This window comes from Ictidomys tridecemlineatus, chromosome 1 (assembly GCF_052094955.1).
Source record: "Ictidomys tridecemlineatus isolate mIctTri1 chromosome 1, mIctTri1.hap1, whole genome shotgun sequence".
Taxonomy (NCBI): Eukaryota; Metazoa; Chordata; class Mammalia; order Rodentia; family Sciuridae; genus Ictidomys; species Ictidomys tridecemlineatus.
This window is the reverse complement of record NC_135477.1, coordinates 189,964,392-189,991,693: the sequence shown is the minus strand read 5'-3', so window position 1 is coordinate 189,991,693 and position 27,302 is coordinate 189,964,392. Positions and strand designations below refer to the sequence as shown.

The 27,302-nt window shown below is 59.2% G+C and overlaps 1 protein-coding gene across 1 annotated transcript; it reads left to right on the top strand.

Annotated features, from left to right (window-relative positions):
* On the top strand, positions 1–25,912 carry Wnt9a (Wnt family member 9A). The gene is made up of 4 exons (XM_078014663.1): positions 1–213; positions 19,737–19,993; positions 20,793–21,055; positions 23,059–25,912. The coding sequence occupies exons 1-4, from the start codon at positions 119–121 to the stop codon at positions 23,539–23,541; spliced, it is 1,098 nt and encodes a 365-aa protein (XP_077870789.1). The 5' UTR covers positions 1–118; the 3' UTR covers positions 23,542–25,912.
* The last annotated feature ends 1,390 nt before the right edge of the window (positions 25,913–27,302 follow it).

Sequence of the window (27,302 nt, the reverse complement as noted above, 5' to 3'; positions counted from 1 at the left end):
CCAGCTGGCTGGCGCCCCGCCCCGCGGCCGCGGCTGCGGGCGCTATAAGAGGGCGGCGGCAGCGGCGCACCCTGCGCGGAGCCGGGAGCGCGATGGTCCGCCGCCGCGGCGCGGCAAGATGCTGGATGGGTCCCTGCTGGCGCGCTGGCTGGCCGCGGCCTTCGGGCTGACGCTGCTGCTCGCTGCGCTGCGCCCTTCGGCCGCCTACTTCGGGTAGGTGCCCTGGGCGGGCGGCCGCGCGCGCAGGCGGGCGGGGACGGCGGGGCCGGGGCGGGGGTGCCCGGAGCCCCGGGGCTCGCGCGGTCTGGGTGCCCGGGCCAGCGCTCAGCGGGGCCCCCGGGTTGCTTGGAGCTGTTTGTTTGCGGCTCGCGCGTCGCTCGATCCGTGGGTCGGTGTCCCCCCGCTGCGCACTGGGGGTAGAGAGGCCGGCATACCCGACGGGCTTGCGCAGGGTCGAGGTCTTCCGTGACCCCAGAGTCGTCGCCGTCGGCGCCTTAGGCCGCGGTGTTCCTGCCAAAAGGCTGGAGCCTCCCGGCCCTTGCCCACCCACCCCCCTTTCTCTCCTAGAGAAGTTAATTTAACAACAACAAAAAAATACGTACAAAATCCAGATGTTCCTTGCACTGAGCCCCAAAGGGGGAAAAGAAAACCCTCCAAGCCAGAGAAATTTATTTTTCTTGCGCGTTGCTTTTGACGCCCGCCCGGGCCCCAACCCTGGCCCTTGGGAGCGCGTCTGTGAGACCTGGCCAGGGCAGAGGACGCTGCTGTCCCGCGGGTCGCTACCCACAGTTTTGAGTCTCTGATATAGCAGTTTGCGGCACTGTCGGCGCGTCAGTCCCCCCACCCCCTTTCTTTTCCCCCCTTTTCCCCATCTCCTCCCTTTCTCAGGTCTGGGATGCCTGAACCCAGCGACCTTTAGAAGGACCCACGCTGCGCTTTGGGCATGCGGAGGTCCAGGGTGTGAGGCAGCGCCCCAGCTCTCTCCCCCCTCCCCGGGCGCCGCCCCTGGGAGCCCTGGCTAGCTCCTTGGGTCCTCGTCGGCCTCCTGGGCGCCCTGGGCCGCTCCAGGGCCGCCGCCCTCCGCGGTCACCTGTTCCCTCGCCTCTGGCCCAGGCGCGGGCGCTTGCAGTGGCCTCGCCGGCAGAGGGCCCCGTTGGTCCAGGAATCTGGCACTCTCCAGGGCAGGGAGAGGCCGGCCTGGGCTGAGGAGCCCTGCAGGTGTATCCTGTTCTCAAAGAAAATAAAATATTTTCATGGGAAACTTTCCCTTTGTGTTTTTCTTTCTCCTCCTTTTCTGTCTGTTTCTTTCTCCAGGGTTGTCTTCCAGGGTCAGCTTTGTGTCTTGGTTCCCCTGGGGTCTCCACCCTGGCTCTCTCCTGGCTGGGACTGTGGGTATAGCCCCTGCCTGCCATCTGTGCAGCCCTGAGCCTCACCCCAGGGGCAGGAGCAGGAGGGAGGGCCGGAGAATGGCCGTCTGGCCACAGGTCCACCGTGAGTCACAGCCTTATCCGCCAGCTGTGCCTTACTCTCCAGCTCGGCCAAGAGGCTCTGCTCACCAGGCTCTTGACACACCCTGGGCTTGTCTGGGCAGCAGGTTTGCTCTGCCTGGGATCTCTCAGACCCACGAAGATGGGGAGGATGGGATCCTGGGCCTCCATCCCAAGCTTTGCAGTTTTAGCTGTGCCTGTGTGTTACAGCTCCCTAATAATCCTGGCTGCTGGCCATGTGCAGGTAGTAATGGTTTCAGTGCCACTGTGTCTCTCCTGGTCAGCCCCTCTGCCCAGCTGTGTGGCCTCAAAGGACCCCTCAAGGGAGTCCCCTCTGAGTGCTGCTCAAGTATAGCTCTCCTGGTAGCTGTCCTGTAAGGGGGGCTGAGAGCAGATGTGCTCGGTAGGGGCACAAAGTAGGGGGACACTGGACTCTAGTGGACTGAGAGTGGGCTCCTCCCTGAGCCAGGGGACAGGCTAGGTGCCTTGAGCCTTCTCTTGAGTTGATTCCTAATATGCTGTGGAGGAAGGCAGGCTGGGGGCTGAAGGTCTGCTCCTAGCCCAGCCAAGGGAGGAGATAGGTTCCCAAGTGCTGAGAGACTCCACTGGGCCTGAGCTGCGGGAGGAGCCTGGGGGAATCTCCCTGCGGGTGTGGGTGTTCTGGACATCCCTCCCCAGCTTGGAGTGGACAGGGAGCAGGGAGAAGAAACTGGAATCTAGGGCTCTTTTCTCCCTTCCCCCTCTCCAAAGCTCTGCCTGGCACGAGGCTCCCAGGCAGGAACGCAGCTCCAGTTACAGCCCAGGAACCCGGAGAGGAGAGGCTGGCCCCGGGGAGGGTCACGTGGCCAGCGGGAGCCCTCCCTGCCCCCTCCCTGAGCTGCAACCCAACCTTAGGCTGCCCTTCCCTTCTCCAGGCCTCTGGCCACCCCACTGCTGGACCCCTCCAGATTGGCCCCTGGCTGTGCGGAAGGGGCTCTCCTCTTCCCCCCTTGGACCAGCTCTGCATCTTAGCCTGATTAGCAGGTGGCATTCCCATCTGGCTCTCCTAGGGCTGCCAACATGCCTGTGCTCCTGGGCCTGGCTGCCCAGCCCCAAGTCACAGACCCGGGTCCTCCCCTGGTGGCCGTGGGGGTGGGTTTCAGACTTTGACTCCCTTGTCCCCTGCCCATCTCCCGGAATTCTCAGGTGAGGGGATGAATCTGAAGGGCCCAGTGGGTGAAAGTCTAGAACAGATTGGGGTGCCCCCCCCGCTGGGAAGTTTTGTATTTAGAAGGGTATGGAGTCCAGATCTCGAGGTCTTGGGGCTGCTCCTGGCAGGGCTGGGCAGCTTGCAGCCCTCCTCTCAGGGGTGCTGTGCAGGGGAGAGCCAGCCCCCTGCAGGGCCCTCGGAGCAAGGGACTTTCCATTTGATTTCTTAGAAGACACAGAAGGCCTATCATACACCTGGGGCTAGGTTTGGGTTTGACCCCTTGCATTCTGTATCACTCAGGGAACATTTGCAGGCCACTTTGGGAGACAGAGGTGGGAAGCTGGGCCCTGACGGAATTCTGCAAGCCAGGTTCTGCCTCTCTCTTGCCTGCTGCAGGTCTGGGGTCCCCAGATGCATCCCCACAGCAGACCAGACATCAGCATAAGTTGATGGTCTTGGAACCAGCACAAGCAGCAAAGTTTGGGTGCTTCAGGCCAAGAGGGGTCGTAGGGGCCCAGTGGTGCAGGGCTGCTGAGGCTGGGCTGGATATAACCCCCATCCCGTCGAGTTCTTCAACTGGGAGCCTTTGGTCCCCCCATAGCCATCACTAATTCCAGAACCTTGCCTTCAGGGTTGAAAAAACTCATCCTTTCCAACACTCAGCCCCCCTCTTCCTCCTCTGGCCCCATGGCCACTGCTCTGCTGTCCCTGTGGATCTTCCTGCTCTGGACACCTCCCATCAACAGAAGCACATGCCGCATGACCTTCCTGGTCTGGCTCCTCCCCCGTGTCATTTCCAGGGTCCTCCACCTCGAGCTTGGCTGGTGCTTGCCCCTTGTCTGACTTCCTCCATGGGATGAACAGACAGGTGTTCCAAAGCGCTGTCAGCTGACACATAGTTGGGCTATTTCGGCTGTCTGGTTGTTTGGACAGTGTTGCTGTGAACAGAGGACTGTGAGCATTGCTTTTCCTTGAGAAGACCTGTGTCTTTAGCTCTTTGGGAGTTTGCACCTAGAAGTGGGGCTCCTGGGTCCTGTGGTCATCTGTGCCTCACTTTCTGAGGAGCTGCCAGACTGTCTTCCTAAGTGGCTGTGCTGTTTGGCATGCACATGGCTGCAGTTGGCAGCTTTCTCTCCAACACTTGTTTTATATTTTCCTGGTTCTAGACACCCTGGTGGGTGTGAAGGGGCATCTCTTTGTGGTATTGACATACATGTACAAGGTGGCTAATGGTGTTGAGCAACTTTCTGTGGCTTTTGGCCCTGTATATAATCTTCTTTGGAGAAGCATCTATTGTGTTCCTTGCCTGTTTTAGTCGGGTTATTTGTCTTTGTTGTTGAGTTGTAAGAGCTCTTTACTTATTCTGGCTTTCTTCTTGGGTAGAGAACCTTGTCTTTTGATCCCCAAGCAGGCAGACACTTGTCCCTACACATGGAGGTGGTGGCACCCCCAGGTGCTTCCACATCCTAGCATGTGGTGGGTGTCTGGGGGGGGTCTCCCCTGTTCACAAGAACCTTCTATGAGGGCCTGTTCTCACAGAGGAGGCTGCTGTTATGGGGGTGGAGGATACTGATGAGGATACAGGCCCCTCAGGGTAAAGGACAGGGGCTGCCCACCCCTCGGCCCACCTGCCAGTGTGTTTATCCCGTTCCTGGCTGGGGATGCCTTGGGGCCATGCGCCCAGGTCTGACAGCTGCTTGGTCTGGGGGTACTCAGCTGGCCCCTGGAGAGGGCATAAGGCAGGAGGGGCCTGGATCACCAGGCTTCGTGGTGCTTGAGAACCATGTGGTGGGAGCACAGCAGGTAGGGGGTGGGGGGCTGGCAGGCGGGGGTGTCTAGGCCTGGGCTCCTGCTGTGAGCAGAATGGACAGAGCAGGGAAGTCGGAAGGGGGGATTGGGCTGACCTGATTAGGAGGGGCTGCCATGCTGTGGACAGATGCTGTCCATGGAGACCCCAGGTTCCACCCCAGGAAAGCTTGGGAGCCGAGGGTGAAAGGGATCCAGGACAGGGCAGTGAGGGAGCTGTGGGGAGACTGGGCCAGCCTCTTTGAGGCGGCCCTGGAAGTGAGGCTGGCAGTGGTCGTGTCGTGAGGGAGACCAGGATCTGGCCAGAGGAGGAGCACTCCCTTGGCTGGGGAGGTGGGTATGGAGATGGCGTCCATCCTTGGCTCATGAGGGCCTGTGTGACCAGCAGAAGGAGTGAGGGGCCTGTGCAGGCAGGCTTGGGGTGCCGGTGGGAGGAGCCCCTGCATGGAGCACAGAGGACTGAGGGCCTCCATGCAGCCTCAGCCTGCCCAGTGTCTCCATCCCTGGCAGGGGTCTTCCCTGGCCCCCAATGTGGGCTAAGACCAGACCCCAGGGTGAGAGTTCTCAGGCTCCCTGGAGCTCACTCTAGGAGAGGGGTGTAGGGCAGCCCCAAGGCAGATCTGAGGTGAGGCGGAAGTGTCGGCCACCTGGTCCCCTCAGCTGTGTGCACAGATGTCCTGCCCACAGCCGGCCGTCTGGACAGGGCGTCAGCTGCCTAATCCCATTCCCATCCTCACCCCACGTGCTGCCTCCTCCTGTGGCGGCTCGGATCTTGCCCTGGGCAGGGCCTGGTGGGTGCCAGTCAGCGTCCAGATGCCACAAGGGCAGGGGCCACTCCTGTCAGTCCGGCCCCACCCCCGCCATGGAGCGTGGCCATCACAGGACAGCATGTGGGTAGTTTTTACCCCAGAAGAGAGTACATGCTTACAGATCCCTCCCCAGAGGCCCGGGCTCCAGGGAGGGCGAGGAGCGATAAGTGTGGGTGGCCGGGGAATGGGACCGCCTGTTTCTCCTGCTGACTGCAGAAGAGTGGCACCTGGTGACAGGCCTCCTGCCCTTGCCCTCTTGATCCCAGCCTGCTGGGCACCCGGCCCCTTTGTGCACTGTGCTGGGCGACTGGGTAGTGCTGGCAGGTTGCAGCAGGCTTGGGACCAGGCCCAGACATCGGGGACCAGGCCCATGCCTCGCATGAACCCTGGAGTGACCATGGGTGAAACCAGGCCCTTGAACCACGGGAGGTGGGCATTCGGGGACTCTCTTCTGACTGGTGTCCGACTCTGCAGAGTCAGGGTGAAGGGTGCCATGTGCCCCTGCAGTCCTCACCTGCCGCCCGAGGCCTCCCCTGTCCTGGAGGCTCTGCCTGGGTTGCCCTCTCTTCCAGAAACCCCTAACAGCCCCGCTGTGTTTAATTCTCCTGGGTAGTCAAACCCAGGGCAAGCAGGAGGGACTGTGAGTCTCCCCTAGTGGGCACTGTCCCCTGCCCAAAGGCTCTGAGGCCATAGGGTCCCACTGCTACCTTACGAGGCTCATGGCACTCATTCCTTAGGCAGTCTGGCCTGGCCCACTGTCCTGGCTGGCCTTGACCAGATGTGCTGTGTCCACACCTTCTGGTCGTGGCCAGGGAGCGTCTATGCCTCTAGCTGCCAGGCCACCTGACCTTCTAGTGCGTGGATGGTGGCCCAGGTACAGTGTGCCTGCACAGCTGTGAGGAAGGATCCCGGGTGTGGATGGCCACAGGGGCGGCTGTCAGAGCCTGGCCCATCGGGGACTGGCAACCTGCTGGTTTTCCTGCGGAGGTTAATCTGGAAGAACATCTGTGGGCCAGGCCCAGCCCAGTGGCAGGTGTTGGGGGACAGTCGCACTGTACCCGCCGGTCTGGGTGGCACTGGGCTGCCCCTGCTCTGGGCCCCATGGGCCTACCCCTCCTGCAAGGTCCCTGCTGGCCGAGTGCCGCTGCCCACAGGAGGAAACCCCGCCGCCCAGCTGGCAGCCCCAGTGCCTTGGGCCGGGCAGCCGGACGAGGTGAGGGAGAGGCAAGCCACAAGCCGCGTTCGCTTCCTCCACGATGCTGGGCCCGGAGCCACCAGGGCCAGTGGGTGGGAAGCCTGGCGACCATGAGGTGCTGTCAGAGGCGTCCAGGCCCTAGATCTCCAGGACATGCTCTGTCCCGGCAAATGGCAATGGTGGGGCTGAAGGCCCAGGCCACAGCCTTGGCACAGTGCTAGGCCCTGGGGGATAGCCATCTCTGGGAGGAAGTGATGCAGGGGTCCCATGCTGCCCCTGCCTTCCCTGTGGTCAGGCTGCTGGTGAGGACCACAGGGGCCAAGGTCACTAGCAGAGGTGGCTCCTCCAGGAAGCCGCCACTCCCCTCTTCTCCCCAGGGGTCCAGTGCACAGCCCTAGGGCCTGGGGCTGTGGGACTCAGCTGGCTGCACCGAGGGTGGACAGGACCGTTTCTGGTAGGCTCCAGGACATGAGCCTGCTGAGTGACGCTGGGTCTTGGGCCCGTGCTCCCTCGCAGCTCCTGTCCCCAGCCTGGGCCTGGGCACGTCTGGGCACCAGGTGTCTTTGCTGCCCTGCAGGATGCCCCTGGGCTTAGGTTGGAAGCTAGGCCGAGCAGGGCTGTGCTGCAGGCCTTGGGGCGGGTGGAGGGTAACCTCAACCCCAAGCTCTCAGTGCTGGAATTTGTTTTGATTTTGTTTCACATGGAAATTAAAGCTGTCTGGCCAGCGGAGGTTCACGGGTGGGCGGGGCTCTGCGGCTCCTGGGGTGCAGCCTTGGCTCAACCGCCTTGGCTGGGGGAGTGCTGGGTCCCGGCAGGGTGGCCGTTAGGGTGGCCGGGCCTGCTGGCAGGAGAGGGCTGTCAGGGGCAGAAGTGGGGGCCTGGCCTCCCTCCCTATGCCCTGAGGGAAAAGAGCTCACAGCTCAGGTGACCAGGCAGCCTGGGGAGGGACCTGCTCTCCAGCTCTCACCTGAGGAAAGGGATCACCGGGCTTGTCAGATGGGCAGCCATGGCATGGCAGCCTCAGGCCCAGCCCCAGAAGCTGGGACGGGGTGGGGTTTGTCCTCAGAGTGCCTCTCACTGCCCTGGGCTGCTGCTGGGCAGGTCTGGGTGGTGGGCTGCCAGGCCCCTGCCTTTCAGCACTGGGTTCCCTGCTCTGGCCAGTCTCCAGGGCCCAGGGAAGCCATCCTATGACCCTTCCAAGGGTCACACCTCCAAGGCAGAGGCCTGGGCGCCCTGGAACTTTGTGTGTGCTGTCATTAGGCTGCCCCGTCCCAAGGACACCACCCCCCATGCCCGTCTGTATGACCACTGCCCCCAATGCCCTGCCCATCCCCACGACCATCGACCCCTGTGCCCATCTGCACAACCACCTCCCGCCCCCTCTGCACGACCATCGCTCCCCCGTGCCTGTCTGCATGGCCACCCCCCCATGCCTGTCTGTACGACCATCGCCACCCCCCATGCCTGTCTGCATGAATACCCCCCATGCTGTCCTGTCCCCATGACCACCCCCCCCACCTGTGTACGACCACTACCCCAGTGCTGGTCTGCACGATCACTGCTCCCCGTGCCCTGTCTGCATGACTCCCCCCCTCCCCGCATGACCCCCTCCCCGTACAACCCCCCCTGCAGGCCCACTGCCCCCCAAACCCTGTCTGCACGACCACCCTCCCTGCTCCATCTGAAAGACCACCCCCCGTGCCCCGTCTGCAAGAACCACCCCTATGCCCTGTCCACATGACCACTGCCCCTGTGGCCTGTCTGCATGACCACCCCCCCGCCCCGTCTGCACAACCACTACCTGCCTGTGCCCCATCTGCACGACCATCTCTCTAGCCCTAGAAGCTGGGACGGAGTGGGGTTTGTCCTCAGAGTGCCTCTCACCACCCCCATGCCCTGTCCACACGACCACCTCCCCCCACCCCATCTGCACGACCAACCCTGTGCACCATCTGCCCGACCACCACCCACCCCTGTGCCTGAGCAGCTTCCCTTCCTGGAAGGCAACACATCTTCCACAGCTGCAGCTTGAACCATGGGGACAGGATGATGAGGTGGGAGCTGGCTCAGGTTGCCTGGGGCCCAGGGCTGCGGGCACCCCCTGGAGACTGCAGGGACTCCTCCCTGGGAAGGCAGCATGAGTGGGTGCTGGCTGTGGCCTTGGGCCAGGGCTGCAGACTCTCACCGGGGAGCTGGTGGCAGTCTGGCCTCTCTCCTCTGGTGGCCATGCAGCCTTGGCCACAGCACTTGAGCCTGACCCTCAGTGTCCTGCCTCTGTGCAGCTGACAGCACCCAGCAGGCCAGGTACTGAGGGTGGCCTGAAGGTGCACAGGGCGCTTGTGCAGACACTTCTTCCAGCGAGGAGGTCCATCACCAGGAGTCACAGCTTCACCCTGTGCAGTGTGGAGTCTGTACATACATGGGCATGTTTGTACACGTGTGCTACGTGTGTGCATTTGTGTATGTATATTGCATATGCACATATGTGAGTGCATGTGTGTGTATTTCACAGCGTGGATTTGATGTGTGCATGCAGGAGTGAGAGCATTATGTGTGTGTGTGTGTGTGTGAGCGTGTTGGGGTATGTATGTGTGTGTGTGAGCGTGTGGGGGTATGTGTGTGGGTATGTGAGTGGGGGTAAGTCTGTGAGTGTATAAGTGTGTGGTTGTAGTATGGTAAGTGTGTGTGGGAATTGTGGTTATGTCTGTGTGTGTGTATCTGTGTGTGTCTATGGGTATGTGTATGGTATGTCTGTGTGTGCCTGTAGGTGTGTATATATTATGTCTGAGTGTCTCTGTGTGTATATGGTATGTCTGTGTGTATGTATAAGTGTGTATGTATGGTATGTCTGTGTGTCTGTGTGTGTATATGGTATGTTTGTGTGTCTGTGTAGGTGTGTGTGTATGGTATGTCTTGTGTATCTGTGTAGGTGTGTGTGTGTGGTATATCTGTGTGTGTATATGGCATGTCTGTGTGTGTGTGTGTATGATATATCTGTGTGTGTGCAGGTGTGTGTGTATGGTATATCGTGTGTGTGTATGGTATGTCTGTGTGGGTGTGTGTGTGGTATGTATGAGCATGTATGGATATGTTTATGTGTATGTCTGTGCAGGTGTGTGTGTGGTATATCTGTGTGTGTGTATTGTATGTGTGTTGTCTGTGTGTGGGTGTGTGTGTATGGTATGTCTGTGTGTCTGCAGATGTGTGTGTATGGTATGTATGTATGAGCATATGTGGGTATGTCTGTGTGTGTGTGTGTGTGTGTGTGTATGGTATGTCTCTGTGTGTGTATGGTATGTCTGTGTGTGTGTCTGTATATGTGTGTGTGTGTATGGTATGTCTGTGTGTGTGTCTGTGCAGGTGTGTGTGTATGGTATATCTGTGTGTGTGTGTATGGTATGTCTGTGTGTGTGTCTGTGCAGGTGTGTGTGTATGGTATATCTCTATGTGTGTGTATGGTATGTCTGTGTGTGTGGGTATGTGCATAGTATGTCTGAGCAAGTGTGGGTATGTGTGTGTGTCTGTGCAGGTGTGTGTGTGTGGTATATCTGTGTGTGTGTATGGTATGTCTGTGTGTGAGGGTGTGTGTGGTATGTCTGTGTGAGCAAGTGTGGATATGTCTGTGTGTGCAGTGTGCTGGTGGGGAGGTATGGTGCCCGTAGGGTGTTTGTGGGTATGCATGAAGGTGTATCTGAGGCTGTGTGCACGCACAGTGCATTGCTCTTTGAGTCTGCCCAAGAGCTGATGAGCTGAAGGGAAGCTGAGAGCCATGGGAACAGCACTGCCCTAAAGGTGGGGGCCGAGCAGAGCCCAGGTCCTGCTGCAGGTCGGGGTACTTGGAGGACAGCCCTGGAGCCTGTGGGAACTCCAAGATCACCATCTTTGGGCCCCCAGGGCAGGCCAGGTGACTTGCAGGGTGCTGGCCTGAGTTGCTGGTGTGGCCCAGGCACAGCCTGGCCTTGGCCTTGGTTGTTCTGGGTGTGGGACCTGCGTGGCTGGGGACCTGGCTGGCCCCCTCCCTGAGGAGGCTTCCTGAGACCAGCATCAGCATCCTGGGTCAGCTGTAGCAAGGCACCTTGAGCTAGGAACCCTGGAGCAAGAGGATTTGCATTCTTGAGCCTGGAGGATGTCTGAAACAGACCTGGGCTCCCTCTAATGGCTGCAGCCAGGGTCCCGTGCCCTCCAGCTGCTGTCCTGCTAGGGCCCGAGGTGTCCTGGGCAGCATCTCCCCAATGCCTGCCCCTTTGCACGCAGCCTCCCTGTCCTGTGCTCACCTTTCCTTACAAGGACACTGGCTCTAGCCCTGTCGTGACCTTGCCTTGAGGGTCACCCTTCCATACTTCTGTAGGACCCCTGATCCAAAGGAGGCTCCTCCAGAGGCCTGTGACCGGGCTCTCTGTGCACTGTGGGGACACAGCTTGACCCACGCAGTGTCTCGTCCTCTGCTTCAGATTCTACCTACTCACAGTTTCTTAAATTTGGTGACCAGTGTATGGTGAGGGATAAGGAGGCCTGCAGGGCTGTGTGGCTGGGACCCTCAGAGATGACAGTCCAGACCCATCACTGGACCCCAGGCAGAGCGGGACAGCCCTTCTCACATCCCAAGAAGGCCGATGACAACAGCAGGAGACCAAGAATGAAGAAAAGAAAGGCAACCAAAGCAGTTAAGCTCAGAGTGTCTAGGAGGAGCGAGTGCCACAGGAACTGGCCCAGAGGTGGAAATGCCAGGCAGGATGGGGTCAGCAACAGACTGAGAGGCCATCAGAGACTACGGAGGGAGGTCAGGAAGCTGGGAGCCTGGTCAGAACCACCAGTGCAGCTGGAGATGGCAAATTGGGGAGGGCTGGGCTGAGGCTGAAGGGAAAGGAGGCAAGGTCTCTGAAGCCCAGTAAAGCCATGAAGAAAACTCAAGGGTCCCAGCGTCTTCCCAGGCGGGGAACAAAAATACATGTGCACAGGAATGTGACATGCCAGGATTAAAGGACACCAGAGCCAAAGACTGTAAGAGCAGTTGAAAAAACCCAGTCCAGGTGGTGTTCCCCAGAGCCGCTGGGCGCCATGGGCTGACCCAGCTCTAAAGGCAGAAGGCCCTGCGGAGAGTGAGGTCCCTGTGAAGGGCCAGTGCAGACCCAGGAAACAGCCTAACCACTATGCCCAACAGTATGACCGCGGGCGGGGCAGGGGGTGCCCCCAGTGCCCCAGGGCAGCCGAGAACCAGGGAGCAGGTCAGACCCTGTGCTAAGGGCAGCCCAGGACCAGGGAGCAGGTCAGACCCGGAGGTGAGGGCAGCCGAGGACCAGGGAGCAGGTCAGACCCGGTGCTGAGGGCAGCTGAGGACCAGGGGGCAGGTGAGCAGACTTCTAATGAACAAAGGGAAAACTTCAGGCAGACAGAAAAGAAGGCAAAGTTCAGGGCAGCATGGTCAGCAGCCCAGATGGACCCAGAGAGCACACCAGGACCCCAGACCTGAGAGTGCAATGCACTAGGTAAGGTGTTGGGGTCTGGGCCCGCGTCTGTGGCCCTGTCTGCTGCCCGGGTCTGGGACTGGTCACCTGAGTGCTGCCCAGGTCTGTGACCGGTCCCCTGAGTGCTGCCCTAATCTGTGACTGGTCACCTGAGTGCTGTCCTGGTCTGTGACTGGGCCCCTGGGTGCTGTCCGGGTCTGTGACTGGGCCCTGTGTGCCTCCCTGGTGCTGGGACTAGACTGTAGGTCAGGAGTCACTGGAAGAATGACAGTTTGTGCCTTCCGTGCCCATTTTGAGGAGGAGTGTGACTTGAAAGCATGGAGCTGATACCTGGGAGCCAGTGAAGCTCTTCTTGCAGACCCCAGGGCACATGGTGGAGGACAGTGCAGACTGTGTGTCCATCACGTACCTGGAGCAGCAGCAACGGCAGGTCACCTGATCCAGTAAAGGGGGATTCCAGAGCACACGTCCCCTGCCTAAAGATGGACAGCGTGGTGCAGCCACTTGGGAGGATACGCTGACAGTTCTCCAAAGTCTAAGCGCGTAGCTCGGCGTTGACTGGCATGCCCATTCTCAAGGATGTACCCAAGAGAAGTGAAGACACTTCCTCAAACATGTGCGTTCCCAGAGGCTTCAAGCATAGTTGTTGGAAAGTGGGACCAACCCAAGTATCCATCCCTAACAGACAGAGAAGCAGAATGTGGCGTGCACTCTTGGGAGGCCTTCCTCTTGAAGGCAGTTCTGACACGTGCTGTGATGGAGGCGACCTGGACAGTCCTGGGGCAAGTGAGGCACACTGGGTACAGGCACTGCTGCTTCCAACCTCCTCAGACTGTCCAGAGCAGGTGCGTCCACTGAGATGGGAGGCTGCCTCGTGACATGAGTGCAGATGGATTCTTTTTGAGGTGATGAGAGGGTTCCAAGTTGGCTATGATGGTCCCACATACTGTGAATACACAGCTGTGTACACATGGTCTGTTGCCTTAAATCACAACCATTCAGAGTGAAGGGAGAAAGGGGGTTGGAATGGAAATTATTCCACCAAGAGAAGCTCAGGTGTAGGTGGCTTTATGGCAAGTTCTTCCAGATAGCAAAGAGGACGTGATTGTCCTAGCCCAGACCTTCAGGAGACTCAGAGCACCCGCCAGGCACCAGAACTTGACAGGAAGAGCAAAGGCAAAGAAAAGGGCCTACACTGGCAAGCAACCTCCGTCAGGTGCTGTTGGAGACCGTCCGTCAGGGTACCAGCAGGATGGAACTCTCTGACTAGGTAGGTTGGTCTCTCCAGGTCACTACAGACATGCAGAGCTCTGTGTGACAGTGCTACAGCTAAGGATTTTTTTTGTTACACTGGGGATTGAACCTAGAGGTGTTTTGCCACTGAGCTGTGTACCCAGCCCTTTTATTTTTTGAGACAGGGTCTCACCGAGCTACTTTTGGCATCACTAAATTGCTGACTGGCCTCAAACTTGCAATCCTCCTGCCTCAGCCTTCCAAGTCACTAGGATTTCAGGTGTGCACAAGCACACCCAGCCCACTAAGGATTTTGAAAGGTTCTTTGCTAAGAACCACAGGGAACAGCAGCATGATCCTGGGTGACCAAGAGGCATCCCACAGAAGTTCAAGTGTAAGATGGGGGTGGCTGTGCTCACCCTTCATAAATAAGTGACCGGCTTATACCCATTAGAGCCTCTCCAGGAAGCCCACAGAGCCGCACATGGAGTGGTGGGCACCAGGGCTGGGCGGAAATGCCAGTTAGGTGTAGGGAGTGTTCCACCACACAAAAAGCAAGCTAGCGGTGTGGCGGATGGGCTGCCCAGCTCAACCGGATCACCGTGCAGCAGACTTGTTTCAAAATACCATGTTGTGCACTTGTGTGTGCACTGACATACAGTCACGTATGCAGTCGTCCACCTATGAACCTTATAAAGAAGCCAAGCCCATCTCTGAACATGTGTGGTCGTGTGCAGAGAACATGGAAGACCTCCAGTGGTGGTGAGGGCATGTGGAGGCAGCAGAGCCTGGTCAGCACAGGAGCCCACTCATCATTTGTGTGTCAGCAGTGGGCCCAGTGAACCTTGTAAAGACAGGTTGGAGTCCAGGACAGAAGTCTTCAGAGTAGACAGGAAGGGACCCCCCTGCGAGTCCATGGAGTGGACAGGAAGGGACCCCGAGTCCATGCCCGCAGACCCTGGAGCCCAGTGTGGCGGTCAGCCGGCTTGCCACGGATGTCCCTGGCCTGCCTAGGGAGCTCCTGAGGAAGTCCTAGCAAGAACTGGGCTATGGGAAGGCGGGAATGGCTGTGGCGTTGCAGGCATGAGGCCGGCTTCTCGAACGTCATGCTGTGATGGTCGTGTTCCCTAGGGACATTGGGCCTCCCAGTGATGGTGTGCTCCGGCTGGTATGGCTCGCTGGGAGCTGCCTGAGGTCAGCAGGCAGAGGGCTTTTGGAAGGTCCTTCGTGATCTGAGAGCAGGTGGGCTCATTTTAAAAAAGCGTTTTCTACATTTCTACTTTGAAATGACAGGTCCCATCGCCTGTGTCTGTCGGGCACTGCATGGTCCACTGTGGAAGGGCTGCTGGGGCGAGTTCTCGCCTGCACAGCCTCACGGGGCTGCGTGCCTGCAGCAAGGAAGCGTTGCTTCTCTGCATCTTTCAGTAACGCAGTAGTCACCATGCTGTGTGACTGACATCCTGAGCCTATTCTTCTGCTTAGCAGAAACCGTGTGCCTTGACCAACCCTCTGGCCCTGGTGACGAGCATCGACTGCTGCAGCGTTTGGCTTTCTCAGCTGCAGAGTGTGAGGAAGCTCGTGTGGCCCTCGTCTCTCAGAGCCTGATTCACTCCCTGGACCTGACAATCCCCTGCTTGAGTGTGCGGCCTCTTGAACTCTGTAGCATGCACTGTCAACGGGGCCTCAGTGGGTGCTATCAGTGGGTGGACAGGCTGTTCTTGTGTCTTGGCTGCTGGGCAGGGGGCTGTGGTGAGGGGCAGTTCTGGTGCCTCTTGGACACCCTGACCCACGTCCTCCACAGGTGCCCCATGTGTTGCACATGATTGGACGGGCAGTTTCCACACTCTCCTCCACAGTGGCGCACATGTCCCTCTCCTCTGCCCCTACCTGCTGTCCTTGCTATTTGTGACAGTAGCCATTCTTCCTGGAGTGAGCAGGTATCTCCTTGTGATTCTGATGGACATTTCCCTGATGATTAGCCTTCTTTCATGTACCTGTTAGCTATTTCTTCATCCTCATTTGAGACATGTCTGTTTATATCTCTTGCTCATTTATTAAATGGTTTATTTCTTGCTACTGAGTTGAGTTCCTTGTATGTTTTGAATACTAACCTCTTATCAGAGGTATGATTCTGAGCCAGGTATGATGGCACATGCCTATAGTCCCGGCTATTTGGGAGGTTGAGGCAGGAGGACCACAAATTTGAGGCCAACCTCAGAAACCTGGAGAGACCTGTCTCCAGGCTGTGTGCATGTGGTTTGCGGGTGCCCTCTCCCACTCTCCATCCTGTGGCCTCTTCTCCTGTTGGCCGGCTCCTTTGCTGTGCAGCTCTTCAGCTCCATGCCACCCCATGTGCTCTCTTTGTTGATGTTGCTTGTACTTTTGGGTCACGCCCAAGAAATCTCGCCAAGACCAACGTCGTGTGCATTTCCTGTTTTCACCGGTGGTTTCATGGTTTCAGGCGTAGGTCTCAACTCACTGACCTACTCCAAGTGGATTTTTGTGTATGTCGTGACATGAGTCTTCCAAAATTGGAAATAAGAACATCTAAACAAGGTGGAACCCATTGTGCCATCGAGCTGCCAGCTCTGAGCAGAAGATGGCACAGGGTGGGCAAAAGGGCCTGTGCCCCAGAGGAACTGCTGTCCCTGCCAGGAAGTGGCTGTGCTGGGTTCTGCAGCCGGCCTGTCTGCCTCCTCTCGGTAGGTTGCCTGCTGGGGACTGGGTGGCAGCTGCGTTAAGCCTGGCAGCAGGTGGTCCATGTGAGGTGGGCAGCTGGTTCTGTTGGCAGGGACCTGTGTGGTGCGTGCCAGCCTGCCTGGGACTTTGCAAGGCAGAAGCCTCGAGGTGGCAGCCCCGTGGGCAGAGCCAGCCACCCAGGCTGGTATGCAGGGTGGGCAGCCACATGGAGAGGACAGGCTTCCCTTGCCCCAGGTCACCTGTTGTGGGCCTTTCCCTGTCCTGTGCATCTGCAGATGGCTTCAGTCCTGTTCTGGGAGTCCTGCACACCTCTCAGTGCCCCTTGTCTGCTGAGTGGGGCTGGGGCTGGGTCGGGGGTGCACCGTGGCTGCCGCTGCTTTAATGGCAACTCAACACCCATGGCCACGTGGGTCTGACATACCGGCCACACTCCTGCTCCCTCCACTCAGCCATCCTGCGTTGTGAGCGTGGTCCGCAGGACCCGGTGTCCTCGGCCCATCATCAGGCCACCTGCCCGTTGGCCCACGAGATATCATGACCAGAGCTGCTTTGAGCTCACTCTCCCTCTGGCACCTCGGAGCTCAGCCAGCCCAGCTCGAAGGCACCCAGGGCACCTCAGGTGGCCTTTGTCAGGCAGAGCCCTCCAGTGTGAAGCCTGTTCTGTGGCACTGCTCCCACTCCTGGAGCCCCAGGGCACGGTGTGGAGCATCTGGCTGCCCATCTTGCCACGTCTTCACATGGTGGAGGGGCAGAGGCTCCCTGGGGTCCTTTAGTCAGGACACTGATCCCATCACGAGGCTCCCACGTTGTGACCTCGTCATGTCCCAAAGGCCCCACCTCCTGACACTGTGGCCTGGGGTGAGGACGAACATTCAGACCCCGTCAGTGGATGAATCGTGGAATTTTATAGGCACACTGTTCTGGAGTTCTCGCCAGGGAGAGCCTGTCTTTCCCTGTCCTGGCGCACTATCTGCTCCCAGGTTTGATGCGTGTTCCTCTGATAGAGAAAGAACAGTGCTGTTTGGTGGTGGAGTGTCCCACGTCCCAACAGCTGGCTGTTTCCTTCCTCTGAACTGCATGTTTGTCCTTTGTCCATTTCCGTTATTGTTTGTCTTTATTTTTGTTTTTTAAACTGATACGTAAAACGTACACGTGTGCATTGGTGTTCTGATGTGTAGACTGCATGTTGTGTAAATCAGGTGAAGCTATCTTATCTCCTCCGACACTTATCAGTTGTTCATGGTGGGAAGGTCTGAGGTCCTCTCCTAGCGTCAGGCACGCTGCGTGATCTCCACCTGTGGTCCCACTACTGTGCAATGGCACACAAGGTTCTTATTCCTGTCCACCCTGTCCACTTCGATGGACTCCTGGGGTTCATTTATAGAAAACAGATGTCCACAGACACACACCCACGCATGGCACACATGCACAGTTAGTTCTCGCTCAGGGATGTAAGTTGCACACTGATATTTTCCCCATATGTCACTTGTCTGCTGGTCTTTAAGTCTCTTCTTTTGCTCCCTCTACAGAGATTTTTAGAAATACCTTAATCATTGCTTCTGTAACGCCCTCTGGGTTCAGAGTCACAGAGACAGTGCTCCTATTCTAGGTTATTGTGTGACCTCCTCATCTTCCCCCAGGGCTTCCAAGGGTCATTCTTGGCTTTGAGGTTGGTGTGGTGGGAGCCCTGACCTAGTAGACAGCATGCCACCTCCTCACCCTGGGCCTCCCCGTCGTGTGCCACAGCCCCAGTCCTCTCCCCTGTGTACCCTCCTTGGTCCTCACATGGCACTGGCTTGGGACAGGAGCCTCTAGGACAGTTGTCCCTGAGGCTATGCATAGAGCTAAGGCAGGGTCAGCCATGGGCAGAGGGTGGGGAGCACAGGCTGGCCAGGTGGAGACCCGACCTCCCGGGTCCTTACTTATAGTGGAACAGGCTGGCCTACTGGAGTGGAGGGAGTGTCCCCCAGGCACAGACACATGTGGAGTGTCATTGTCTTAACACCCCCAACTGGCTGTGTGTCAGGAAGTGTCCTTGGCCTGCAAGTCCCTCCCCTGTCCCCACTTCCTCTTTGTCTCCCTTGATCCTCCTCTGCCTGCCCCTTGTGCCCCCTTCCACAACTCCACGTGCACTTTGTGCCCCCATGAGACCCCCATGAGGGTCTGGGCCACAGAGCTTCCCTGGACATGGGAGCGTCTTGGCAAGTCCAGGCCGTGGCACATGGAGTGGACACTGAGGCCTTTCTGGTGCTTCTGTCCTGAACCCGGCTGTGACATTCTTATCTGGGGACAGAGGTCTTCGGTGAGAGCTGCCTTTGAGTTTGGGGTGTGGCTCTGCCTGCCTTGGTTTTCTCTGGTGGGCAGCCACCAGGCTCTGCCCCAGCCTGCCTCCACCCCTGCCCCCGGTGGGCAGCTCTCCTGGGGCCTGGTCTGGAGCCATCATTGAGCTCAGCCACCTGGCAAGGCTGGAGTCCACCGGTGGCCTTTGGTCCTCCCTGAGGGCCTCTGCTCAGATGGAGCTTTGGAGGTGAAGCCCAGCCCTCGGTGGGGCTCTAGCCCTGGCCCTCCAGTCAGCTTCCTCCCAACTCAGAGCCTCTCTCCAACCTGGGAGCTTCCAGGAGACCCTGCCTCTGCCCCGCTGTGCCCTCCTGCACCCCTCTGCTCTCCTGGAGGCCCCACCCTACTCCATGCTCCCAGGGCCCTACCTCTGCTGTGGGGCTGACACATCCCCTCTGCGACCTCTTGGCCCTGCTCCCACTCTAGCCCTCGTGTAGACCACCCTTAGGCAGGTGAGCCCACAGCCCCCTGCGAGGGATTCGGGTGGGGGCAGTGTTCCAAAGCCGCTATCCCCAATCATTCCCAGAGGAGCCTGGGCACAACAGCATTGCCCCTGCTGAGGGGCAAAGGGGACTATCTCCTGTGGTGTTTGAGGCAGGGAACTTAGTCCTGCCCACGTGCAGACAGATGCCTCCTCGTCCAAGGATGAAGGCCTGGGCATGGCGGGAAGTGCGTGTGCCTGCGGGCTCCATGTGCAGTCTGCCCACATGGGGTGCTGAGGCCTGTGGGTGACACACAGAGGTGGCAGGACTCAGGTGTCAGTCCTGGGATGGAACAGGGTGCAGAGCTGCCGGGTCAGGGCTGAGGCACTGAGGCTGGGAGTCTCGCTCAGTGTGCACAGCCTATGCCTGCACAGATATGTACTGGACAGGGCCTGCTGGAGTGTCCATGGGTTGCCATCTGCTGTGGGGACATGGGGGTCTAGCAGGCTTGAATTCAGAGGAAGGAGGTGCAGGAGCCTGGGGCAGGAGGGTACATGACTGGAAGGCAAGGAGAGGAGGGCAAGCCCCTCCTTGGTCAGCCATTAGGCTGGGGGATGAGCTCTTCGGTCACCTGTGAAGAGCTGGGCCCTGGGGTGTTTTCACTGGGAACTGTCCTTTCACTCTGGTGGACAGTCCTACCCTTCTAAGACTGAAAGACCCTGCCCGGTCACCAGGCTGCACAGGCAGGCAGGGAGGAACAAGCCAAGGCCTGCCCCTGAAGCCACAGACCCATGGGACACCCCCAGCTGGTGGCATCTAAGCTGGGGAGGGGAGCAGAGTGTGGTAGAGACACCAGGGAGCTGTAGTCCTGGATTTGGCCCTTTCCCCTGCTGCAGCTTGAGCCTGGCTATGCTCGTGGGGGTGGTGTGTGTCGAGGAAGGGGCTCCATGGGTCTGGGCAGTGTGGCTGGTGTGGACTGGACTCCCTGAAATGACTGGGCTCCTCCTGCTTGGCTCTGTGGGATGGTTCTTCTGTCCCCAGCTCCCGTGGTCCTGGCTGGAGCTGGGGCTCACTCTTGCCTCTCCATCCCCAGGCTGACTGGCAGTGAGCCCCTGACCATCCTCCCACTGACCCTGGAGCCTGAGGCGGCTGCCCAGGCTCACTATAAGGCCTGTGATCGGCTGAAATTAGAGCGCAAGCAAAGGCGCATGTGCCGGCGGGACCCAGGTGTGGCAGAGACGCTGGTGGAGGCAGTGAGCATGAGTGCGCTCGAGTGCCAGTACCAGTTCCGCTTTGAGCGCTGGAACTGCACCCTGGAGGGCCGCTACCGTGCCAGCCTGCTCAAGAGAGGTGAGTGCCCAGGCCCTGCCCAGATCTGGCCAAAGATCCCAGGTGGCAAAGGTAGGACTGCAGGGCTGTGGGCATATCCCTCCTGCATGCTCTCTTCCTCTGGGTCCCAGGTGACCTGAAGCCTGGCTTCTGGCAGTGGCTGGGGCCTGGACAGGGCAGCCCCTCACCTCCCTCCATCCATCCCCTCACCTCCCTCCACCCATCCCCTCACCTCCCTCCACCCATCCCCTCACCTCCCTCCACCCATCCCCTCCATCACACACACTCATGGAGGGCCTGGTGGCATAGGACGTCTTTGCTCAGTCTTTGACAGGTCCTGGGGCTATCTGTGAGTGCTTGACTCATGCCAGGTATCTGAGTGCCCAGACACCTCCACCCAAGGAGAAGCCCTCCTCTCCTCCTTCCTGTACCTGGGGCACAGAGGTCGGGGGCCCTCCACAGCCTTGCCCCAGCTGAGGGCTGGGGTGCTGGGTGGATGATCAGCGGTAGATGCTTAGGGAGGTCCTCCACAGAGAAGGCCCTGGATTCCATCCTGAGCACAGCCAAAACAAAACCAAAGGAAACCAAGCATAGGGGTCTTGAGGCCAGGGCAGGGCCACGCCCTGAGTTCCAACACCCTGGACGTGCCCTGCACCCCAGGCAGGCAGCACCACATACCTGCCCACCTGAGGGGATGGTTTAGAACCCCCAGCTGTGGTTTGGCTGCAACACGTGTGAAATGGGAACCTCCAGGTGGGCTGCAGGGTCCTGGGGCCTACCTGGCTACCTGGCCTCACTGACCTGCCCCTGCTGACCCCAGGCTTCAAGGAGACCGCCTTCCTCTATGCTATCTCCTCCGCCGGCCTGACACACGCCCTGGCCAAGGCGTGCAGCGCCGGGCGCATGGAGCGCTGCACGTGTGACGAGGCACCGGACCTGGAGAACAGAGAGGCCTGGCAGTGGGGCGGCTGCGGGGACAACCTCAAGTACAGCAGCAAGTTTGTTAAGGAGTTCCTAGGCAGGCGGTCAAGCAAGGACCTGCGAGCCCGCGTGGACTTCCACAACAACCTCGTGGGTGTGAAGGCAAGCAGAGCGGGGCAGGGCGCAGGGAGGGTCTGTTGAAGGCCCCTGAAGGGACAGGGGCAGGTGGGCGGGGTACAGAGTGAGTAGGTGTGGCAAGACATGGTGGGTTGGGTACAGGATCTGTGGAGAGGCAAGGCGCAGGGTAGGTGGAGCTGGGCATGCAGTGGGCGGGGCCCAGAGTGAGGGGAAGGGCTGGGCGCAGGCCTGGGGTTGAATGTGGATGAGTGGACATAGGAAGGGAGGGGCTTGCTGGACGGAGGCTACTTCCCATAGAGCTTGTTAACCACAGGACCTTCGTGCCCCAGTGAGACATCCCCTGCATCCCCTGTGGAGAAGAGGAGCTGGAAGCCCCATGATAGTCTGGGAGGGACAGCTGGATGGGCCCCTCTGGCCTGCCACTGCTGGTCTAGAGCCCAGAAGGGTTCCTGGGTTGTCGTCTAACCAGGGGTCGGTGGGATGTGCCCCTCCTGCCAGGGTAGCCCTCAGGCTTGTCACCAAGACTGTTGAGAGCAGCCATAGAGGGAATGTGTCTTCCTGGGAAGAGTCTGGGAATGCAGAACCCACTCACCCAACTCAGGGCTGTCCACACCTCTTCTGCTGGCCCCTCTATAGCCAGACTCCGAGCAGAGCTAGCTACAAGAGACCCAACTAAAAAGACTCAAGTTTCAGAAAGAGAAATTTCCAAGCTCTCCAGTGGGCCCTTTGGGAGGCCTTGGGCTGCAGCCTGGGTGAACCTGGCTCTGGCTGTCCTTCCCTCCTCGAGTCACCAGAGCTCCAGATGCTGGCTCCTGCAAGGGAGGGGCAGATCCCTAACTCTAAGACACCTGACCCCAGTCTCCAACCAGCCCTGACCACCAAAGGCTGATTCCAGGCCCAGCCTGGGCCTCAGGAGGGCAGGGGCAGCACGCCTCCTCAGGAGCCGCTCTTTATGAGAAGGCAGAGTTCTGGCCACTCACTTGTTAAGCACTCAGTCTCCCTGTCCATCAGTGCTCTGCTGCCTCCTGCCTTCCTGAGCCGGCTGGCAGGCGGGTGAAACTGGAGGGCAGATTAAATCCCCCAGACTAGGCCCTGGTTTTCCTTTGTGTTGACCCCTCCTTCCCCAGTCGCCCTTTTGTGAGCTATTAATGAAAAGTCAGAATGTGAAAAGCCCTGGACCAGGGGCAGCCACATTTTAATTAAACCCGTCTAGGTTTCTCAGCATAGCATCACTAAGTGGAGTCTCCGTGGCTGCAGGAGGGGGTGGGTGGCTGCATTTCTTAACCCTCCACCCAGCCTACCCTCCTGGGGCCATGGTGGGAACTCGTGGTCTGGCTCAGGGCCCACCTGGGAAAGGGCTAGTTGCCTCCCCACTTGCTTCTGCCCCAGGGAAGAGATCCCAGACTGGAGATCCCAAGGAAAGCCAGCCCCTCTTGGGACCCCAGCCTCCTTCCAGTGTGGACTATGGGTGCTCAGCTGGGGCTGCTCCTGGAGAGGCAGAGGAGCACCCCACTCAGGAAGCTCTTCCAGCAGTAGAATTCTCTCGCTGTCAGGAGTGGGCTTCTGCCCTTCTGCAGCAACTGACCTACAACAGCAGCTGGGGCTCAGGGCTGTGCCTGTGGGTCCCCAGTACTTAGGTAGGGACCGGTCAGCCCAGGTGCAGACCCTGGGTCAGGGCACGGTTGTCCAGCTTGTCCAGTGAGTGACATAGCAGACTTCAGTGGGGCTAGGGTTGTTGAAGGGGAAGAGGGCTGGACATCCAGGCAGGAAGGGGTGTCTCAGCATGGTGGGGGGTATCTGCTCACAGAGGTTTGGGGAGGTGTCCTGGAAGCTAAGGTGCAGCCATAGGACCTCTGTCCTGGGTAGTCCCTGGCTTGGAGAGAGAGGGACCTGCACAGGGACTAGGGAGTGGAGCCTCCATGTCAGAGAGATGGTGATGACCCCTGCTGGCCAGGTCTGGGTCTGTCCAGCCCTGGGTGGGTGGTTGGACTACCTGGCAGGTGCTCTCATGTCCACGCCTTCTGCAGGTGATCAAGGCCGGGGTGGAGACCACGTGCAAGTGCCATGGCGTGTCGGGCTCCTGCACCGTTCGGACTTGCTGGCGGCAGCTGGCGCCCTTCCATGAGGTGGGCAAGCACCTAAAGCACAAGTACGAGACGGCGCTCAAGGTGGGCAGCACCACCAACGAGGCCACGGGTGAGGCAGGTGCCATCTCCCCACCACGGGGCCGGGCCTCAGGGGTGGGCAATGCTGACCCACTGCCCCGCACACCCGAGCTCGTGCACCTGGACGACTCACCCAGTTTCTGCCTGGCCGGCCGCTTCTCCCCAGGCACAGCTGGCCGCAGGTGCCACCGTGAGAAGAACTGTGAGAGTATCTGCTGTGGCCGTGGCCACAACACGCAGAGCCGGGTGGTGACAAGGCCCTGCCAGTGCCAGGTACGCTGGTGCTGCTATGTAGAGTGCCGGCAGTGCACACAGCGCGAAGAGGTCTACACCTGCAAGGGCTGAGCCCAGGCCCTCCAGCCCTGCAGTGTGCACACAGTGAGAGGAGGTCTACACCCACAGGGGCTGAGCCCAGGCCCTCTAGCCCTGCCGTGTGCACACAGTGAGAGGAGGTCTACACCCGCAGGGGCTGAGCCCAGGCCCTCCAGCCCTGCCGTGTGGGGTGTAGGCAATGCACACAGTGAGAGGAGGTCTACACCTACAGGGGCTGAGCCCAGGCCCTCCAGCCCTGCCTGGGATGTAGGAAATGCATGGAGTGCAGGGTTCACACCTGCAAGGACTGAACCCCTGCTGTGGCAGGCATTGTGCAGCAGGAGGCAGCTCCAGCTGCAAGGGCTGAGCCCAGGGCCCCAGGGTTGGTGTCTGGGTCAGCTGTGGAGGCCAGCTTCTGTCTGGCCTCCCCAACCCCTGTGCTCCTGCCCAAGGCCTGAGCTTTCTCCCATGACCCGAGAGCGTTGCAGCAATGCTTTCTCAGCTGTCTCCATCCCTGACACCAGTCCCTAATCTGGGCCCCAGTCTGTTGGCTGCCCCTCCCCGCCTCCGGGCTCCCTCTGAGGCTTGGAGGGCAGGTGCACCTTTGTGACCACAAGGCCGCCATGGGGCACGGGCCTGGCCCGGCACCCAGCACCAGCACTGTCTTCAGAGAGCCAAACCACTAGGAGAGTGCACAGCCCTCCATCTCCAGGGCCCTGCTGCCCAGGCGCCCGGGTGGGGAGGACTCTGCCTTCCCTCTCTGACATCGAGCACTTCTCTTTGGAGTATCAGTAACTTTAAGTTATTATATTATATTATTATTATTATTATTATTATTTAACTAATATAATAATTATTATTTTCTCCATCCCCTTTGCCTCTTGGGCTGACTCTGTCTTGCCCTGAGCTGGGCAGGGAGGGCTCCTCTGTCCCTGTGCTCCAGTCTTCCTCCCGACCTGTTTGCCCTGTCGTTTGAAACCACTAAATTGAGATGATATTGATAAATGAAGCAAGTGGCCTGCAGAGCTTCTTGGAAGCCGGCCCCCCACCCCATGCCAAGGGGACAGTGCCACTTGGTGGCTGTGCTCTGTACCTTATGGGCAGAAAGTCAACACCAGGGTCTCTTGCAGATTCTGGGCCTTGGGGTGGCAGAGGGGTGGGCTTGGTGAAAGAGGCAAGGCCATCCTTTGAAGGTTCATGCCATGGAGAGACCACACTTGCTCGTGTGTCACAGGGGCGGGGACAGGTAGGGATAGACGCACTTAGAGAGTCTCTGGCTGGCCTCTGACAGTGGCACACCCTTCTTTGGGGCCATGCTGTTGTTTTTTCAGGGGGAGGGGTGACCGACACTGACCTAGTTTGGTTTGAGCATGTGTGTGGGGGGTGTGTGTGTTGCGTGAGTGTAGGTCGTGTGTGCGTACTGTGCTGGTGTGGTCAGCGGTCACTTGGGTTGTCCACCTCCTTGGTGTACCACATAGTGGCCCTTTGGCTCGCAGAGGTCTGGCCTGCAGCTTTTTTGGGTGGGTGGCCTCATGTGGGATGGGGTCTGGGAGGAGGCAGGTGTGGAACTACTGAGCAAGGAGTGGGCTCCTCAGAGCCCAGTGTCCAGGAAGCAAAGGGGAAACTGTTTTTGAAAGGAAGCCTGTTTATATGGCTGCAGGTCTCTGGTCCTTCTGAATGGTGTCAGTACCGTTTATTCTCCTGGGTTCAGATGGCAGCCCTTGGTCAAGGCCCCGTCCCAGCAAGTGAGTGTGGGTGGGCTGTGTGAGGGCTGCATCGAGGTGACCAGAGGGGCAGAGTGGCTGGCGGGCCCGGGGGGCCTATCCTCCCAGGTGTCCACACCTGTCAGGGTCCCAAGCAGCAGGCCTGGCCACTCTGCCCCTGAGACTGGAGCTCAGTCATGTGATTCGTGGAAGGACACCCAAGGGCCAGGGTCTTCTTACCCAACACCAGTTGAGCTCTGCCCTCAACATTCAGAACAGGCTCTTCACCCGAGGCGGCCTGCAGAGGTCTCTTGGTGGTTTTGTTTCTCTCTAAAGACACACAGAGCGTCCTGCTCAGTGAGGAGGCCACCGTGCCGGCCTTGGCCTCTGACCTTGTGGGACAGCGTGGAAGGAGCTGTTCTGTGGGGCACGGAGCCAGTGGTCTCCCTCTGCCCCATCCACCTGCTCCCACCAGCCCAGCGGGGGCCTGACCTGAGGCCTGCCTCTGGCTGGATGGGTGGCCCAGGAGGGAGGGGCGTCCCTGTGCTGAGGCTCCCGCGAGCCTGTTGATTTCTCTACCTCATCTGTAGCCCGTGGGTGTGAACCCGAGTGACTGTGGAGAATGTATTTATTTAATAGCTTTGTATAACAGAACCAGAAACAAATGGAGTACTAAATAAATGTATTTTAAGTTATGCCCACTTGAGTCTGCCACCTTCACAGGGGCCCTGGGGGTCGGGGCAGGCAAAGGAGGCGGCTGCAGGGGAGTGGGGAATGTGAGGAGGACTGGAGAGGAAGCCGGGGCAGGCAGAGGGAGGACGGGAGGAAGAAGATGTGGGCCCAATGCTCGTGGTGGGCCTGTGTCCCCATGCCATGTGGCTGCCCAGGCCCCACTGGTCTCTCTATCTCCTGTGTCCTCTGGGCAGGGGCTTACTCACCCAGTTCCCTTCCTCCCTCCCAGGCTGTCCAGGGGACGGCCCCTAACAGGCCAAGCCCTCCTACTCAAGTCCACCTGGTCCCCACCCCCTGATACATCCTGCTGGAACCCCTGATGGCTCCTGCTCGTGCCCTGACTCCCCTGAGTCGCTGCCCTCTCAGCCCTCCACCGGTTCCCTGGGCCTCGGGGAGCATCGAGGCCTCCATGGAGAAATTCAAATCTGCCTAATTTGAATTCCAAATTCTCTTTCCTGACCCTGGGACTCTCCTGGAAAGGGAGGATGGCCCCCAATGCTGAGTCCTCGCCTCCAGCCTCTGGCCTTTACTGGGCTGAAGTCCCCCTCTCAGGATCTCCACAGAATACCTTTAGCTCCCAGGCCTCTGCCCAGCAGGCCAGGCCTGAGTGGGCCTGTTCTTGAATGTTGGAGGCAGAACTGTCCAGCCTGGGTGAGAATCTGGCCGGGTCAGTTTCCCATGGCCTGCCCCACTGAGGAACCCTGACTGGTCTTCTCCGGTGGGTTCTGGGTCTCAGCTGTGCAGCTAGGGTTCCCGTGTGGGGTGGATCATCCAGTGTTCAAGGTCTGTACCTGCAAGCGTGCATACAGGTGGTGTTGTGGCTGTGTGCAGTTGCGTCTGCGTGTCCACATGTGTGTACGTGTGTGTTCAGAGGGGCTAGGTCCATGCATCTGTTATACATGCATGTCTGTGGCTGGGACCATGTTTGTTCACATGTACCAAGTGTGTGTGTGCACACATACATGGCCCACATGTCTGTGTGCTCGCTCATGGCTGGCTCCACAGCCTGCATGCTGTGTGTGTGCATGTGTGTTGTTCACGTTTTTCTGCATTCATATGCATGTGTGAGTGCTGTGGGGGACTAGTGCTAGGCTGTAGCTTGCCGCCTTGCCCTGTGCAGTATGGGGGGGGCCTGCCTCCAGAACCCCCTGCCCCTCTCTCTGGCCTCTTCAGCTCTGAGCTCCAACAGGTCCGTAGCCTGAGGCAGCAAGGAAACCTCTCCTGACCAACCGCTTCTGCCAGGTGGGTAGAGACACCCTGTAGGCTGCCAGGTGCTCCCCACCTATTAGGGCAGAGGAGAAGCTTCCAGGCAGTTCTGGAGCACAGGACACCTGGAGCTGCCATCCTAGAGGTGGGACT